The 17,284-nt window shown below is 44.0% G+C and overlaps 1 protein-coding gene across 1 annotated transcript in view; it reads left to right on the top strand.

Moving 5' to 3' along the window:
* The first annotated feature begins 5,115 nt into the window (after positions 1–5,115).
* The window catches only part of BMERB1 (bMERB domain containing 1), a 185,834-nt gene continuing 173,665 nt past the window's right edge, over positions 5,116–17,284 (top strand). The window contains exon 1 of the mRNA XM_040441643.1: positions 5,116–5,342. Within this exon, the coding sequence (XP_040297577.1) occupies positions 5,222–5,342 (121 nt within the window). The 5' untranslated portion in view covers positions 5,116–5,221. The remainder of the gene's footprint in view (positions 5,343–17,284) is intronic.

Below are 17,284 nucleotides of genomic sequence, written 5' to 3'. Positions count from 1 at the left end.
CAGCACATTAACCCAACTCAGTGTAATCTCTTCTCAGCATAGCACAAAGTATTATTTACCAGGACACTTATAAACCATGCCTGCACTTCTATCATCTGCTGTCAGGTTGTGCATGGAAAAAAAAGTCACGACGACAAGGAAATTTAGCCGTGATACGCAGGTATGAAGAAACACAAATGATGTGAAAGTCGGCTGAACCGGCTGATTTTGGCTAGACTGGCTGGCTAATATTTATGGGGGTCTCCTAATTCTCAACTGACAGCAGATGTAGGTGGAAAAAAGGATCAGTTATGCCGGATTTCAACATTCCTGATCCTTTGAGTCTGGTAGCGGCTTATTTCCCTTTTCCCATTGGAAATGCTTGGCCAAGAATTCATGTTAAGGGTCCATTCACACGTCCGTTGTTTCTTTCCTGATCTGTTCCGTTTTTTGCGGAACAGATTTGGACCAGTTCTGTACCCATTCATTTTCAATGGGTCCTGAAAAAAAATCGGACAGCTCAATGTCTGATTTTTTTTTAGGACCCATTGAAAATGAATGGGTACAGAACTGGTCCAAATCTGTTCCGCAAAAAACGGAACAGATCAGGAAAGAAACAACGGACGTGTGAATGGACCCTAAAGGTGAAGTCAGGGGAATGAGCTATTTAAAGGAAATCCATCATCAAATGCCTTGACATAAATCCATCTGCCCAGTGATCTCCAGCCATGTACTGCGCGTGCGCCAAACGCTCTGCCGTGAGACTTCAGGGCCAGGCATGAGTATCTCTTCACTGCCTATCCCTGTGAGTCAAAGGGATGGGAATGCGACCGAGAAGAGAATGAGTAGAACCTCTTGGTACAACGGCAACACCCTCTTTGCACCTAGGGCTAATTTGCATAAAAATAAGGGGCTGATTTCTCCACATTGGGGGCATGTATAGAGAGGGATCAACGGCATTAGAATGTGGTGACCAGCGCACATCTCCCATGGCAGATTTAGATCAAGGTATATGATGACACATCGGGGGTTTTTTGCTTTCCCTCTGTGTTGCTGGAGGAGTTGCCTAATTTATGAGGAGGCGGGCGTCTCGTCAAAAATTAGGTGCACCTCCAGCAGTTCATGCGCCGAGGGTGAAAACTAGTTGTAGTGTTTTATATCTGTTTCATAGTAACATAGTATATAAGGCCAAAAAAAGACATTTGTCCATCCAGTTCGGCCTGTTATCCTGCAAGTTTCCAGGTTTAAAAGATGATAAATTTGCCGGGGCCGCCCCCTGCCACACCCAAATGGCAAGGATGGTACAAAAATGCCCATGTGACAAAATAGGTTGCACGGGCATTAAAAAAAGTGCCATGGCAGCTACAATGGGGCCAGTGAGAGGAGAACCCATTTTGATTCTTGATATAGTCCCCCACCCCCTTCTTCTATGTACATTGCTGCCTGCACTAAACTATAGTAACCTGAATAAGGTAATGTAGCCCCCATGGCCCACATTAGCCAATTGGAATTCAGCTTTCATTCTGTATGATGTTCAGGGCAAATGCTCAATTCTGATTGGTTGCAACAAGCACAATTTTCCCTCAGACAGTCATGACACATGATGTGGCATATACAATCATCTATGTGTATAGATCCATAGAAATACAATCCAGGTATGATATAATACGTGATGTCTGTACTGGCTTCTATAACAGCCCAAAACGTGTAACATTATAAAACACTCTACTATGCAGAGAAATTAAAGACAAAAAGACCAATCAGATGCTAAAACTTACACTTTGCCAACCCAAAGGGCGAGTTCAGACAACATGGCAGAATTATTGGGTTCTGCATTGAAAATCTGCAAAAAAATTCTAGTGCAATAAATGAGAAAGGGTGTTTTCATATACACAGCATCTGAACGTATCCCAAAATGGTCAGGCTGGTCAATGCAACATCCAACTGGATTCCGCCTCTGTTCACACGTGCACCTACCTGCCATCATAGATTCTGCATATTAGCTGGAAATAAATACTGCAGCATGCAATGCTCATTTTTCCAGTAAAGTCATGGACATACAATACAGCACCAGCAAAGTGTATGAGATTAGACAGATCTCATGGGCACTTTGCTTTTTCGTTCCATTGAAAAGGATGAAATATCCGCACCAAAAATCGCAAACATAATTGACATGCTAAGATTTGTAAATCCGCACGGCAGGTCAATTTCCACACAGACGGGTGAGATTTGCTGCAAAACCGTATCAAATCCACACCAAAACCCGCAAGTAACACATGAGGGTTTTGGTGTGGAAATGCACAGAAATTTGGGTGGATCTTCTGCATGTTTAACTGCGCCCATGTGCAGGTAGTCTAAGGCCTCATGCACACAGCCGGATTTTTGGGCCGTGTCCGATCTGCATTTTGCGGCCTCAATGCACGGGCACCAACCGTGGAGCCGCCGCATGCGGATCGCGGACCCATTCACTTGATTGGGGTCCGCGATCCGCATCCGACGGTCTGCACCGCAAAAAAAGTACTGCATGCACTACTTTTTTGTGGTGACGGAGACACGGACAGAAAACCCACGGTTCCGATCTGTGCCTCCGTTCCACAACGCATCTCCCGGATTGCGGACCCATTCAAGTGAATACGGCCACGGCCAGGCAACGGCCGTGTGCATGAGCCCTAAGACAAGGGTCTGGTGTTGATTTTTCTTGCATACCAAAAAGACTGCACTTTCTATTGGACAATTAGGGCTCCTTTTGAAATATTTGGATGTTATAGAAACAGAAAATACGGTGAAAACACATTTAGATAATGTAGAAAAGAATTTCTACAAACATATTGGCAAAGTGTTCCTGCCCGCTGTCCTATGACAGGATTATGAGGATCATGGGACAGCAGGAAATATATATATACAGTACAGACCAAAAGTTTGGACACACCTTCTCATTCAAAGAGTTTTCTTTATTTTCATGACTATGAAGGCATCAAAACTATGAATTAACACATGTGGAATTATATACATAACAAACAAGTGTGAAACAACTGAAAATATGTCATATTCTAGGTTCTTCAAAGTAGCCACCTTTTGCTTTGATTACTGCTTTGCACACTCTTGGGATTCTCTTGATGAGCTTCAAGAGGTAGTCCCCTGAAATGGTCTTCCAACAGTCTTGAAGGAGTTCCCAGAGATGCTTAGCACTTGTTGGCCCTTTTGCCTTCACTTTGCGGTCCAGCTCACCCCAAACCATCTCGATTGGGTTCAGGTCCGGTGACTGTGGAGGCCAGGTCATCTGGCGCAGCACCCCATCACTCTCCTTCATGGTCAAATAGCCCTTACTTTCAAAGTTTTCCCAATTTTTCGGCTGACTGACTGACCTTCATTTCTTAAAGTAATGATGGCCACTCGTTTTTCTTTACTTAGCCGGTTTTTTTCTTGCCATAATACAAATTATAACAGTCTATTCAGTAGGACTATCAGCTGTGTATCCACCTGACTTCTCCTCAACGCAACTGATGGTCCCAACCCCATTTATAAGGCAAGAAATCCCACTTATTAAACCTGACAGGGCACACCTGTGAAGTGACAACCATTTCAGGGGTCTACCTCTTGAAGCTCATCAAGAGAATGCCAAGAGTGTGCAAAGCAGTAATCAAAGCAAAAGGTGGCTACTTTGAAGAACCTAGAATATGACATATTTTCAGTTGTTTCACACTTGTTTGTTATGTATATAATTCCACATGTGTTAATTCATAGTTTTGATGCCTTCATAGTCATGAAAATAAAAAAAAACTCTTTGAATGAGAAGGTGTGTCCAAACTTTTGGTCTGTACTGTATATATATCTACTGTATACTGTATATATATATGCACCTGTGGTTTTTGCAGAACAACCATATGTATTTTGCTGTCTGCAAAACATAGATCAGCAAAAAAATGGATGACATCTGCGTGACATCCGTTTTTTTTTTGCAGTTCCATTGTAACAATGCCTGTCCTCGTTCGCAAAACAGACAAGAATATAATATGTTCTATTTTTTGGGCGGAACAGACATGCGGACATACGGACACCGAATACACATGGATTCAACTGACTGATTCTTTTTACGGACCTGAAAAAAACGGAATGGAAAAAAAATATGTTTGTGTGCATGAGCCCTTATTTTGCAAGCTCCAGATAGCTAGAGGCCTAAGTGAAATATGAAATGCAGGACAAAGAAGTGTTTTTTGGCGCTGATATTTTTGTTCATCAGGTGAAATTTTTTGTCTTTCTTGTGCTGGAGCTCTGGCATTTTTTTTCAGTATAGGTGAAAAAAGCCAAAATAAATTGCAGATCAAAAACACAGTATGCAGAAGCTCTGATGTTTTTTTCAGGGGAAAAAAGAATAAAAATGCAGTTCACGCAAAAACACAAAAAAAGCTACAAAAACTGTAGCAGAAAAAAAAGGCATGAGCGTATTCTGGTGTTTTGGTAAAAATGAGCAGTGCTAAATTCATGTGTGTAAGGACTGGAGCCTATAGAAGACATGTGGTCCTGGTCACACATGCCAGATCTGTTCCATAGATGTGAATGAGATTTGTAAAATTTCTGCATCAATCTCCCCCTGACAACTGATCATTAATTGCAGAAGTTTCTACAGGTGACCCCCCCCCCCTCCCCCACTTCCCATGACTTGCCATACATTTAGCTGCACATGACCAGGACAGATTTTTCAGGGTAGATGTCCCCCATTTGCTGACAGCAAGCAGAGATCTTGAAAAAAAAAAAAAAAAAAGCTGAGGAATTAAAACAAAAGCAGTTTTTCTTTTGTTATGCTCCACATCCACTGATTATGAAAAATGAAAAAAAATAATTGCCATTTGAGCACCAATTTCTCAGCCTTAAGTGAGGTAAGTGAAGAGGTCAGTCACACTGGGAGCACCCCAGCAGGCTACGGGTTAACCCAGTGTCCTCTTCTGCGGTACTCAGAAAGAGCAGATCTGCGCATGCGTGCAGCATCCTTTCTGCTTTTCAGAGCCCCGTAGGGATGCAGTGACGTCACAACCCATCCCTCCTGCCCCCCTTCCCCCCCTTCTTCCTTCCCCAAATACTGGGCTGAGTAGCCAAGAGGGAAGCATTAGGATGGAGTGAGTGGGAGCAGGCACAGTCCTCCTCCTCCCTTCACCATCCCACCCACCTAGCCATCACCTCTCAGCCTACCCACAGACAGGCAAGGAATCTCTATAGTGAGGAGCACCCAGGAGAAGCAGGAACCATGCAGACGTCCATGGAGTTAAAGAAATCCATCTCAGCCACCTTGGAGACAGACAAGCCAATGAAAAGATATGGAGCAGTGGAGGAGACTGACTGGAAAGCAGGGGGGCTGGGGAGAAGAAGTAAGTGCTGCTTATTATTATCACAGGCATGCAGCTGTCATACCTTGCAAGGAAGCAGTCCTATTACCCATTGTGTGCCCATCCAGCAGGCATGGACTGAGCTGTGCACCCACATGCTGAGAGTGGCAGCCTCTGCCCATCTGCTTGACCCTCTGCATCCCTGTCCTGGGCATACTGTATATATATATATATATATACAGAAAAATATCTCTACATACTGGTAGTGTTCCTATAGCCAACTGGTGGAGGAGATGCAGGAGATGAAGCCCTGGCTATATGTATATGCAGAGCCATAATATTTACTTAGACTATTTGTAAACACTGACCAGATTGATAGATTGTTATGTAAACAGTTACACATTATCACAGCCCTGCCTAATGCATTCATTGGATGATATTTTGTTGCCACTTTTCATTATTCGAAGAATTACGACATGTGACTTGTTATTAAATATTTTGCCTCATAAATATATAAAATATATCCCTCTGGGTAGAAAGCACAAATTTAAATGGGATTTTATAATCTGCTGCTGTCACTTTGTGTATGTATCAGTTGGTGATTTCTGCGCCTTTGTTAGGAGAGGTTTTCATATTTTGCCCTTTCTGGACTACTGGATAATGGATTAAAGGAATTTTACTATTTCTGAACTAGTCTGTATCTGTTCGTAGAATATAAATAGACGGGTCATTTGTAATAAGGAGTTTAGCACATCGTAAAAGTGGTGGAGTTGGCAAAAAAAATAGCCCAGACTCATGTATTCTCTGTTGTCTCTGCTGTCATGGCTTCCGGGATTAAAGGGGTTGTTTTATATCAGCAAATGGCATTTATTATGTAGAGGAATTATAAAGAAGGCAATATGGACAATCACAATACATTAGTAAGTCCCTTACTAATGTATTGTGATTGTCCATATTGCCTTCTTTGCTCACTGGATTCATTTTTCCATCACATTATACATTGCTCATATCCAGGAGTTACGACCACCCTGCAATCCAACAGTGGTGGTCGTTCTTGAACACTATAGGATAAAGCGCCCTCCTATGCATGCTACCCCGGTCTGGGCCACCATAGAGGCTGGTGCTTTTCCTATAGTGTGCAAGCACGACCACTACTGCTGGATTGCAGGGTGGTCGTAACCCCTTGATATGAGCAGTGTATAACTTGATGGAAAAATGAATCCAGCCAGCAAAGGAAACAATATGGATAATAGCAATCCATTAGGAAGTGCCTTGTATTAACTTTCTCTACATGATAAATGCAATTTGCTGAAATTAGACAACCCCTTTAAAGGAGCCATGACTGCTTTAGCAGATACTTTTTTTTAATGAGTCCCTTCTAATACTGACAGATCCCACTGCTGTCTAATGGCTCTATCCAGTTTGTGATGTTTCCATTTTTTCTATTTCTTTAATGGCAAGAATATCACTGTAGACTATGCTCTTCTTGCAATTAAAAGGTAAAGTAAACTGAACAGAAAGGAACTAAGCATGAGTGTGAACTAGAGTTGTAGCAGGTATCAAATTATCGATATCCAATCAATACTTTTGGACCGGTATCAATTCGATGCCAGGATTTGACATTTACTGGTACTAGGCTGCACTACTGCACAGCCTAGTATCACATAACATGGAGCGCGCTGCTCACAGCGCACGCCATGTTCCCTCAGCAGCACAGGGGAGAACGAGTCTCTCCCTCCCATCCCCCTGTGCCGCTACTGCCACCAATAAGAAGAGAGAGGGGCCAGGCATGGGATTCAGCCAGTTCCCTCAGGTTCTCCAGATCCGGTTGTTAAACTTACAGCGGCAGCTGGAGATGAGCGCTTCCATTCCATAGTTTAGCTCCATAGGCTTTTTAAAAGCTGGGTGGTATGTGTGTAGTGTATATATGGTGTATTTATGTATGTGAACCATGTATATGGTGTGTTTATATGTGTTGCATAATTATGGTGTATGTATATGTAAACATGTGTCTTGATGCCGCGTGTCCGCCGTTGAGTAGGGAACCTGTTGTTAAAAATTTGAATCCCACCCCTCAGAGGGGCAGAGGATAGGAGGGGCTGTGGCCACTGTGCCACCAATGAAGATAACTCACCCAATAATACAAATATAGGCGGCGGGTGGGGCACCTGAGGGGTTAACTACCGCGGATTGCAGCGCCCTGTCATAGAGGTCGGGTGCCGGCTATGTGATTCTGCCGCCGGCACCCGACTCCTGTATTTGTATTAAAAGGTTACTTATCTTCATTGGTGGCGCAGTGCCTTTCCTCAGTACTAAAAACATTGGTGGTGCAGTGCGCCCCCCCTTTCCTCAGTACTAAAAACATTGGTGGTGCAGTGCGCCCCCCAAACCCCCCAGTATTAAAGTCATTAGTGGCGCAGTGCGCCCTCTCCCCTTCCCCCAGTACTAAAAAGATTGGTGGCGCAGTGCGCCCCCCCCAACCCCCCCAGTATTATAATCATTGGTGTCAGTGGCCACAGGGTCCCCTCCCCTCCTCTTCATTCATTGGTGCTGCAGTGGCAGCTTCTGATCGGAGCCCCAGCAGTGTAATCCTGGGGCTCCGATCAGTTACCATGGCAGCCAGGATGCTACTGAAGCCCTGGCTGCCATGGTAATCTCCCTGCTGCCATGTGCACAAAGCACAGCGCAGCAGGGAGAGTGTAAAGTCCTATTCGCCCTACAAGAGCTCTATCAGGGTTATTAGGACAAGGGATGAAAACATCCCAGGTTCTAGCCCCTAAGGGGGCTAATAGTTATTAAATAAAAAGTAAAAAAAAAAAAAGTTTAAAAAAAGTTAAATATTAAGTTTAAATTACCCCCTTTCCCAATTTTACATATAAAATATAGAAACAATAAATAACTAAACATATTACATATCGCCACGCTCAAAAAAAGGGTCAACTATTAAAATATAAAAAAATTATCTTTAGTCACCTTGTCCCCCCAAAAAATAGGATCGGACTTTTCGATTATGGGCCGGACGTTCCATAAAATGCAGAATGCACGCTGCTTTCTTAGTGTTTTATTTTTTTCGTGTGGTATCGAATGGTATTGAGTATCGCAATATCGCAGGCTGCAGACGTGATCTATCTGTATACAGAATGTAACTACTGCAGCCAATCACTTGCCTCCATGGCAAGTGATCGGCTGCAGCAGTCAAGCGCCAAAGCCAGAGCAACAGCGCTAGAATTGGTGCATTGGTGATCTAGCTGTATATGGCACCTGACTGCTGCAGCCAGTCACTGTATGCATGTTATATGGCATATGATTTCTGAGACCTCAGTGGTCACGTGCTGTACGTAGCTATGTCACTGCAGCAGTCTACAAACAGAATCTGCTGGTGAGGACCACAGGAGCAGCAGCAGCAGCCGTGTCTTATTTTATCAGATTTAGGGGCACTAAGGAGCTTTTCATATAACTCAGACAACCCCTTTAAGCAGCGTGCTCAGTATTTCCTACTCCAAAGTACCATCAGATACTAACAACAGGTCAGACATTAGGAAAGTTTTGTTTATAGGTGAAAAGTCATGTCCTGGTATTTTGAGGGGTCATTTTTATGACTGGCAAAAGATCCTACAGGGAAATTTCCCAATGAGCCGCCTGAGCCCTCCTCGCAGCTGCTGGCCAGGTACATAATGATCTGATGCTCTAAGTATTAATTAATGCTAGGAGAATCAGATACTTATGCACCTGGCCAATGGACGCAAGTACACCCTGAAGTTAACTGTATCACCGTTCTCGGGACAGTCATACAGTTGAATACTGTGGCGCTGGCAGCAGTATTTTGTGCAGCACTACAGTATTGCAGGCCCCGCCTACTTCTGTTTTCCCTGCCCACTTGTGTTGCCCTGCCTTCTGTGAATTTGGACCCGGCTATACAACATGGGGCAACTTTATTTTAATTTTTTTCAGCGCTATTTTAAAGGACCTATCAAGACTGAACAAGTCCCCCTCCCTTCCCCCACATACAGCAATACTGACCATTCTTATTTTTTTTTTATAATATATATCTTTATTATTACTTTTTTTTTACAAACAATGAAAAAAACAGGTTTTTACAACAATTTGGTACACTTACATGCATATAAAGGAAAAAATTTTGCCCTATTCTCTTTCCTTACAACCACTTGATTCATTTATATACATATAGAATCCCCCCTAAGCCGCTGCGAAGAAAAAAAAAAAAAAAAAAACCCTAATCAAAATTTATAATTTCTCTCACCAATCCCCCCCACACCGCCTACTTTAGTTTAGCCATTTCTGCCATGTTTTGGCAAATCTAGATTTTTTTTTTTTCGATTTTTTTTTTTATAATATATATGTATATATATTTTTTTATTATAAAAATAAAAATACTGACCATTCTTACCTGGTCCCTGACGCCAGTTTCCTTCCTGATCGCTTCACCGTTGCCTTTGCATCTCCCCTGCAAGCAGATAGCAACATCCGTCGACGGGGGGGAGTTGAGCCAATAGCAGGCCGCAGCGGTGACCTGCTCCCCATGACTCACGTGATGCAGGTTTTGAAAAAAGTAAGAATCCACCACCAAGACAAGTGAGGAAAACATGCTTTATTAGGCCTCCTTCACATATAATTTTGGGTTGGCATTTTTTGGAGCCATAAAATGAAAAAAAGCTACTGTTTTTATTTGTTCTTTGTATTTTTTGTATTTTTTTATTTTTTTTTACAAATGGTGTGTTTTAGTATATTCTTTTTGTTTACAACCCATGAGTTTTTAAACACTATACCCCTTCAGAAATCATGTTCTCTGTAGATCTCTATGAAAAAAACATTGTAAAAAAAAAAACTTGCAACATACATTGATACATGCATTTTTTCAGGCAGGAGCAATGCATAAACAAAGTGTTATAGAAACAATGTATGTCTACGGCACAAAAATGACAGAAAATTTGCCAAAAAGTGTCATAGCCAAAACATGCTGCAGTTTCCCAAAAATGCCAAGGACTCAAACATTTTTTACACAAATGAAGAAAAACGTTGAAAAACAGTGTTAAGTATCTTAAATTCCCATGGACTTACAGCTAACATCTTTGAATAAAAATGAATAAAGAAAAGACCTACAGCTAACATCTGTAGGCGGCTGTTTTTTGTCTAAAAAAGCAGCAAACAACACTGCTAAACAAAAGGCAGTAAAAGTGGCAAAAACACCATAAAAAAACTATTTGTCAAATCAATTTTCTAGGCAATTACCCATTCTTACTATAAACCTCAAATTCCAACCAAGTGACAATCCAACAATGAGATTTATTTATTATCTGTCATTTATCAGCAGCCGGGACCAATGATATGATAATAAATAGGGAGCTGCCGGCAGGTACACCCTGGAGGGTTTGTCTGTGGACATTTTTGAGTTTTATATATTTGCACCAAATGGGGTTTTGTACCACATGCTGCGTACCTCTCGCTTTGCCGATCCCCTGACGGTGGTAATAACAATAGTTCATTTTGATGGCCACTTCTGGTAGGGTTCGGTGGGATCATGAAGTAGATGGACTATGCTGGTGACGTGCGATAGCTGCAGAGGTATTATGTTCACGTTTCATATTTAATCAGGCTATTTTGAGTAAATTTTTCGTATTCCTGTATTTGCAGAGCGGTGAGTCATCCAGACAAGAGATCACACGCGGCAATGAGATACTGTTCAATTAACACTTTACATTACCAGTCGTGAACAAACCCTAGCAGAAATCTGTATCACGATGCAATTGGTGGGAAGACGCTGTGTATCCTGGCAGGAGAAATGAAGGACACATCCTGCTAGGGCTTTTACTTTCTAGGTACATGAAATACTGTAGAAACCTGCCAGCCCCTTTAATTAAAGCCCTCCAAAAACAAAACAGCATATGGAACCCTCAGACAGGTTTCTAATTCTCTTTGCAACATTTTGTCCTTTGTAATGAGTTAAAGGATTTTCCCATGAAAATTATGGAATTTCCAAACCTGATCATCATCACTGAGCACCTTTAGTGGCATCATGTGTAGAGTGAAGGGTATCCTGGCTATATGCCATCTTTTTCTGAATTAGGGATATTGGAGGTTTTCTTTAAGATAGAATTATGGCTCTATTTTCTCTTTTATATGATTTTTTTTTTTTCATTGAACAGTCCCTTCCATAATGATTTTTCAAGTCATTACCAGGAGTGGACTGGCCATAGACCCTCCAGGGAAATTTCCATCTAAGCCCTCCTCACTGCGGCTGGCTGGATGCATAATGATCTGACGCTCTCAGTGGAAATTAATACTGGGAGCATCACTTGCTTCAGTATCTGGTCGGTGGCTGCTAGTGCCCTCCTGAATTCAGTGTCCTCAGGATGGTGATAGTTGAGTACTGCAGGAGGTCACTGGAACCCATGCCTCTCTGCCTTGCTGTTCACCCTCATAGGCCACAGGCCACTATATGAGGCAGTGTACAAATGGCACAAGGACACAGACGTCACAGGCCACAGGCTGGAAAAGGCTTGTGGCCTGCACCGGAGATGGCGACTTGGAACGGGACTCAGGTATCATATTTTTTTCTTTCCTTGGCCACTTGGGGAGCATACTACTGGGGCACTATATGGGTAATTATTAGGTAAAGTCCAGGTAGCACACTGAAGGTAGGGCATTGGTGCTGTATCCTGCATCTGCCATCTGAAGCCCCCTGCTCCATATCTTAATTAGAGATAATTGGAGGAGGACAGAATGTGGCAGCTATTGAGTCATGTCAGAAAGGCAGCTTCTGGGGAAGCATTTTGTGCTGTACTGTGGTATTTGGTTCAGCTGGGGCAGTATTTTGTGCTGCACCATGGTATGGCTGACCCCACCTACTTGTGTTGGTCCCATCTACTTGTGTTGGCCTTGCCTACTTGTGTTGCCCTAACCTTCTGTCACTATGGACCTACCTACAACATGGGGGACACTTTTAGGTTTTTCTCCAGGACCACGTTAGGTTCCCAGTCTGCCTCTGATTGTTACCTAATGTTGGGTTTCCACTGCCTGGGTCCAGGGGTGCACCTAGCCTTTCTGCTGCCTGAGGCGAAAACTGAAACACGGCCCCCCCCCCGCCAATGCCAATTTCTTAACCTAACCCCTTTGCCACAATGAAACCGCTAATTGCCCATGGCCCTTCCGCTGCCCCCCTCTTGCCCCTACCTGGTGCTGCCTGAGGCAATCGCCTCACCTGGCCTCATTGGTGGTACATACCTGCCTGGGACCACGCACATCATGTCCAGAAGCAGCTTTTGGTGCTGCTGGCTTACACAACAGAAACGGTAGCTGTCATCCAGTCAGCAGCTCTCGGCCAGGTCTTCCTCAGTGGCCTGCCATGCATGTTGCTTGCCTATTGTATCTATTGTTGCATTTTGTATCACTAAAGAACCTGTACATCTACCAAGACAATGGCACAGGTGAAATATTTAGTCATTGCTGAATTTTGTCGCTTGCTGGACCTATTTGTGTGTTTTCAAGCTGGAAATGGTCCCTTGTCTGCTGAGCGTGGAGATTTTTCAGCATTACAGCCATCTAATACAATCTCATCCTGAGGAGACTATGTAACAACAGTGGCTTTTTTCATTAGGAGCATTTTGGGATTTGCTGGCTTCTTTTTCAAAATGTTGCTGGACATTATGTCGGAAGATTAAAGTGTAACTGCCATTCTATTTTTATTTGTGTAATGTATCGGGGCAATGATACTTAATATTTTTGTAATATACTTTAATTTCTGAAATCATACATTTCTATTAGAAAAACAGCTCTAAAGTGGCCCATTTTGAGCCTTAGCGACGCTCCTCTGTCTTCTGTTTACATAACAGTCAGTGTTAGCAAGTCTCCACTGTTATGTAAGCAGAAGACAGAGGAGCAGTGCTAGGCTCAAAATAGGCCACTTTAGAGCTGTTTTTCTAATAGAAATGTATGATTTCAGTAATTAAAGTATATTACAAAAAGTATCACTGCCCCGATACATTACACAAATAAAAAGCCCCCCTGATGCACCCCTAGAGTAGAAACTCCATAAAAGTGACCCCATCTAAGAAACTACACCCCTCAAGGTATTCAAAACTGATTTTACAAACTTTGTTAACCCTTTAGGTGTTGCACAAGAGTTATTGGCAAATGGAGATGGAAAATTTGCCAAAAAAGTTTAATTCTCAAATTTCATTTTAAGAACATTTTTTTTCAGTAACAAAGCAAGGGTTAACAGCCAAACAAAATGCTATATTTATTGCCCCGATTCTGTAGTTTGCAGAAACACCCCATATGTGGCCGTAAACTACTGTACGGGCACACAGGGGAAAGGTGGGCAAAGGTGCGCCGTGTGATTTTTGGAAGGCAGATTTTGCTGGACTGGTTTATTTACACCATGTCCCATTTGAAGCCCCCCTGATGCACCCCTAGACTAGAAACTCCATAAAAGTGACCGCATTTTGGAAACTACGGGATAAGGTGGCAGTTTTGTTGGGACTATTTTTAGGGTACATATAATTTTTGGTTTATCTATATTACATTTTTGTGAGGCAAGGTTACCAAAAATAGAAATCTTTCATCTCCATTTGCCATAAACTGTTGAGGATCACCTAAAGGGTTAATAAAGTTAGTAAAATCAGTTTTGAATACCTTGAGGGGTGTAGTATCTTAGATGGGGTCGCTTTTATGGAGTTTCTACTCTAGGGGTGCATCAGGGGGGCTTCAAATGGTACATGGTGCCAAAAAAAAAAGGCCATCAAAATTCTGGTTTTAGCCGATTATCTTAGGTAGGGGCTAATTTTTTGCGGGATGAGAGGACGGTTTTATTGGCACTATTTTTGGGGGCATATGACTTTTTGATCGCTTTCTATTACAATTTTTGTAATGTAAGGTGACAAAAAAAACTTCTTTTTGCACCGTTTTTATTTTATTTTTTTGACCGTGTTCATCTGAGGGGTTGGGGGGGTATTTTTATAGAGCAGATTCTTACGGACGCGGCGATACCTAATATTTTTTTATTTATTTTAGTTTTACAAAATAATATTTTTGAAACATTTTTTTTTTAGTTTTAGTGTCTCAAGTCTGAGAACCATAGTTTTTTACCCAATTGTCAGTGGCTAAATTGGGATATTAATTTAGTACTCCATTGAAGTGTGGTACTCCCTGAAGCAACCAATAATGCAGAGGCCCGGCTGATCGGGGCACGTGTCACACTGAGTAGTGGTGTCCTTCCGTATCCCCCTCCTGTAACACACTCTGCACCTTTTTTGGGTCCGTCCCTTCTTTCCAGTATGGGGGACCACACCTGGAAAGTGTTGGCCAGGAACGATCCGGACGCCTCCAGTTCCCGAGGTACTCCGGCCTGCTCTTTCCCGGTCAGAAAAGATCAGGTCCTTGAGGACTGCCTCATAGAACTGAAGGAATGACCCTGTGTTGCCAGCGCTCCGGGACAGCACAAAAGAGTTGTACAAGGCAACCTGCACCAAGCAGACCGCAACTTTTTTGTACCATGCCCGGGTTTTCCGCATGGCGTTATATGGCTTGAGGACTTGATCAGATAGATCAACTCCTCCCATATACCGATTGTAGTCGATGATACAATCGGTCTTGAGGACCGTTGCCGCGGTACCTCGCACAGGGACAGGGTTGATGCCATTACCATGAATTGTGGACAGTACAAGGACATCCCTCTTGTCCTTATATCTGACCAGCAACAGGTTTCCACTGGTAAGGGCATGGGTCTCACCCCTGGGGATAGGTACCTGGAGGGGGTGGGCAGGGAGGCCGTGTTGATTTTTCCGCACGGTCCCACAAGCGGACGTGGATCTGGCGGCGAGGGACTGGAACAAGGGGATACTAGTATAAAAGTTATCCACGTACAGGTGGTAACCCTTATCTAGCAGTGGGTGCATAAGGTCACACACAAGTTTCCCGCTAACACCCAGAGTGGGGGGACATTCTGGGGGTTAAATACGGGAATCTCGCCCCTCGTACACATGAAACTTGTAAGTGTACCCTGAGGTACTCTCGCAAAGTTTGTACAGCTTCACGCCATACCTCGCCCGCTTAGAGGGAACATACTGGCGGAAAAGGAGTCTCCCCTTGAAAGCAATGAGAGACTCATCAACCGCGACCTCCCTTCCAGGTACATAGGCCTGTACAAATTTGGCCCCAAAGTGATCGATGACCGGCCTGATTTTGTACAGGCGGTCATAGGCAGGATCACCTCGGTGGGGACATGCTGCATTATCTGAATAATGCAGGCATTTCCGGATGGCCTCAAACCGGGAGTGTGTCATGGCCGTACTGTAAAGTGGTGTCTGGTAGAGGATGTCCCCACTCCTGGAATGCCTGACACTAGGTTTCTTGACTAGGCCCATGTGCAGCACGAGGCCTCAAAACGTCCTCATCTCGGCTGCACTGACCGGAGTCCAGCTACTGGGCCTAGCCAAAAAGGAGCCCGCGTGTTGAGCAACGAACTGTTGGGCGTACAGGTTCATTTGCTCCACCATCAGATTTACAAAGTGGTCACTGAAAAAAAGACTAAAATAGTTGTATTCAGTGAAGCCCACTGTGGAAATCTGGATTCCTGGTTGGCCTACAAAATCAGGAATCACGGGCTCAAAATGCTCTGGGGTACACCAGACAAGTCCACCGGCAGGGGGCTCCGGTGAATTTAACTGGTGGGCTGTAAAACCAGTACGAGCCCCAGAGCTGCTCGTACTAGGCTGGGCCACAGGGTCCCTAACATGGCGGTCCCCTTGCTCCGCCTGGCGCTGTCTCTGCCGCATCGGGGGCTCATCATCATCGCTAGATGATGAGGAGGATGCGAATGACAAAAGGAAAGTGGGGTCATCCTCGTCCTCACTGGGACTCTCGGACTCGGAGGCAAGCTGGGCGTATGCCTCCTCGGCTGAGAACATCCGGTGAGCCATAGGGGAGTGTGTGTGTGCGTGCGTGGAAATCTTTATTCAGTGTGTGTGGGGGCACGGGTGTTTGCGAACTCACCCTAAACCTAACAGACCAAAAAAAAAAAGACTAACTAAAAAAAGGGCAAAAAATTTGAAAAAAATAAATAAAAAGAATTCAAAATCGCTGATCAACCGTCCGAAGTTGATCAGCGGTGGGGTGTGCGATGCGCTAACAGTGGCCGGACGCTAAGAGTGCTGGCCACACTCAGCGTACGCAGAAAAAAATAAACTGCTTGCGCCCAAAAAAAAGTTGTGTGGGGGGGCAGGGGGGCAAGCTGCAGCTGTGCTGTGGACCCCAGACACCCGATTTCAGGTGATACAATCAAAAATATATTATTATTTTTTTCTTCTCACTAACTTTCCCTAAAATATCCCTGCCTAACCTAACCTTTCCCTAACCTTTCCCTAATTACCTGGGTGCTGGGGCACAGATGGGGGTGCTGGCTGGAGATCCGTGCAGCTCTGGCGATCCAACGTGCAGCCCAGCTGACCAATGAGAGCGATCCTGAGAGGTGATGTCACCTTCACCTCTCAGGATCGCAGGATGGTGATTGGTGGTGTATTATCACACCACCGATCACCATCCTGTTCCGGGTTATCTGGTCCCCAGAGACCCGAATAACCCGGAAACGCAGCAAACCGCAGGTCTGAAGTGACCTTCGGTTTGCTGCGATCGCCGACATGGGGGGGTCACAGGACCCCCCGGCGCATTGAGCCAAGGTGCCTGCTCAATGATTTGAGCAGGCACCGGGTTCCGATCACCGCCCGCCGGGCGGCGGTGATCGGAACTATAAATGACGTACCGGTACGTCATGTGTCCTTAAGTACCGGGACAACATGCCGTACCGGTACGTCATGTGTCCGGAACAGGTTAAAGGAAATGTGTCATCAGAATGTGACCAGGTTTTTGTCACTATCTGTATTTAAATAAAATGTATATAATCCTGAAGTTTTTGCACTGTCCACTAGACCTAATAACAGATCATTATTTCCTGTTCTGTACAGGTAACT

This window comes from Bufo bufo, chromosome 7 (assembly GCF_905171765.1).
Source record: "Bufo bufo chromosome 7, aBufBuf1.1, whole genome shotgun sequence".
Lineage (NCBI taxonomy): Eukaryota > Metazoa > Chordata > Amphibia > Anura > Bufonidae > Bufo > Bufo bufo.
Note: the sequence above shows the minus strand (reverse complement) of the source record. Positions and strands in the feature narration are given on the sequence as shown.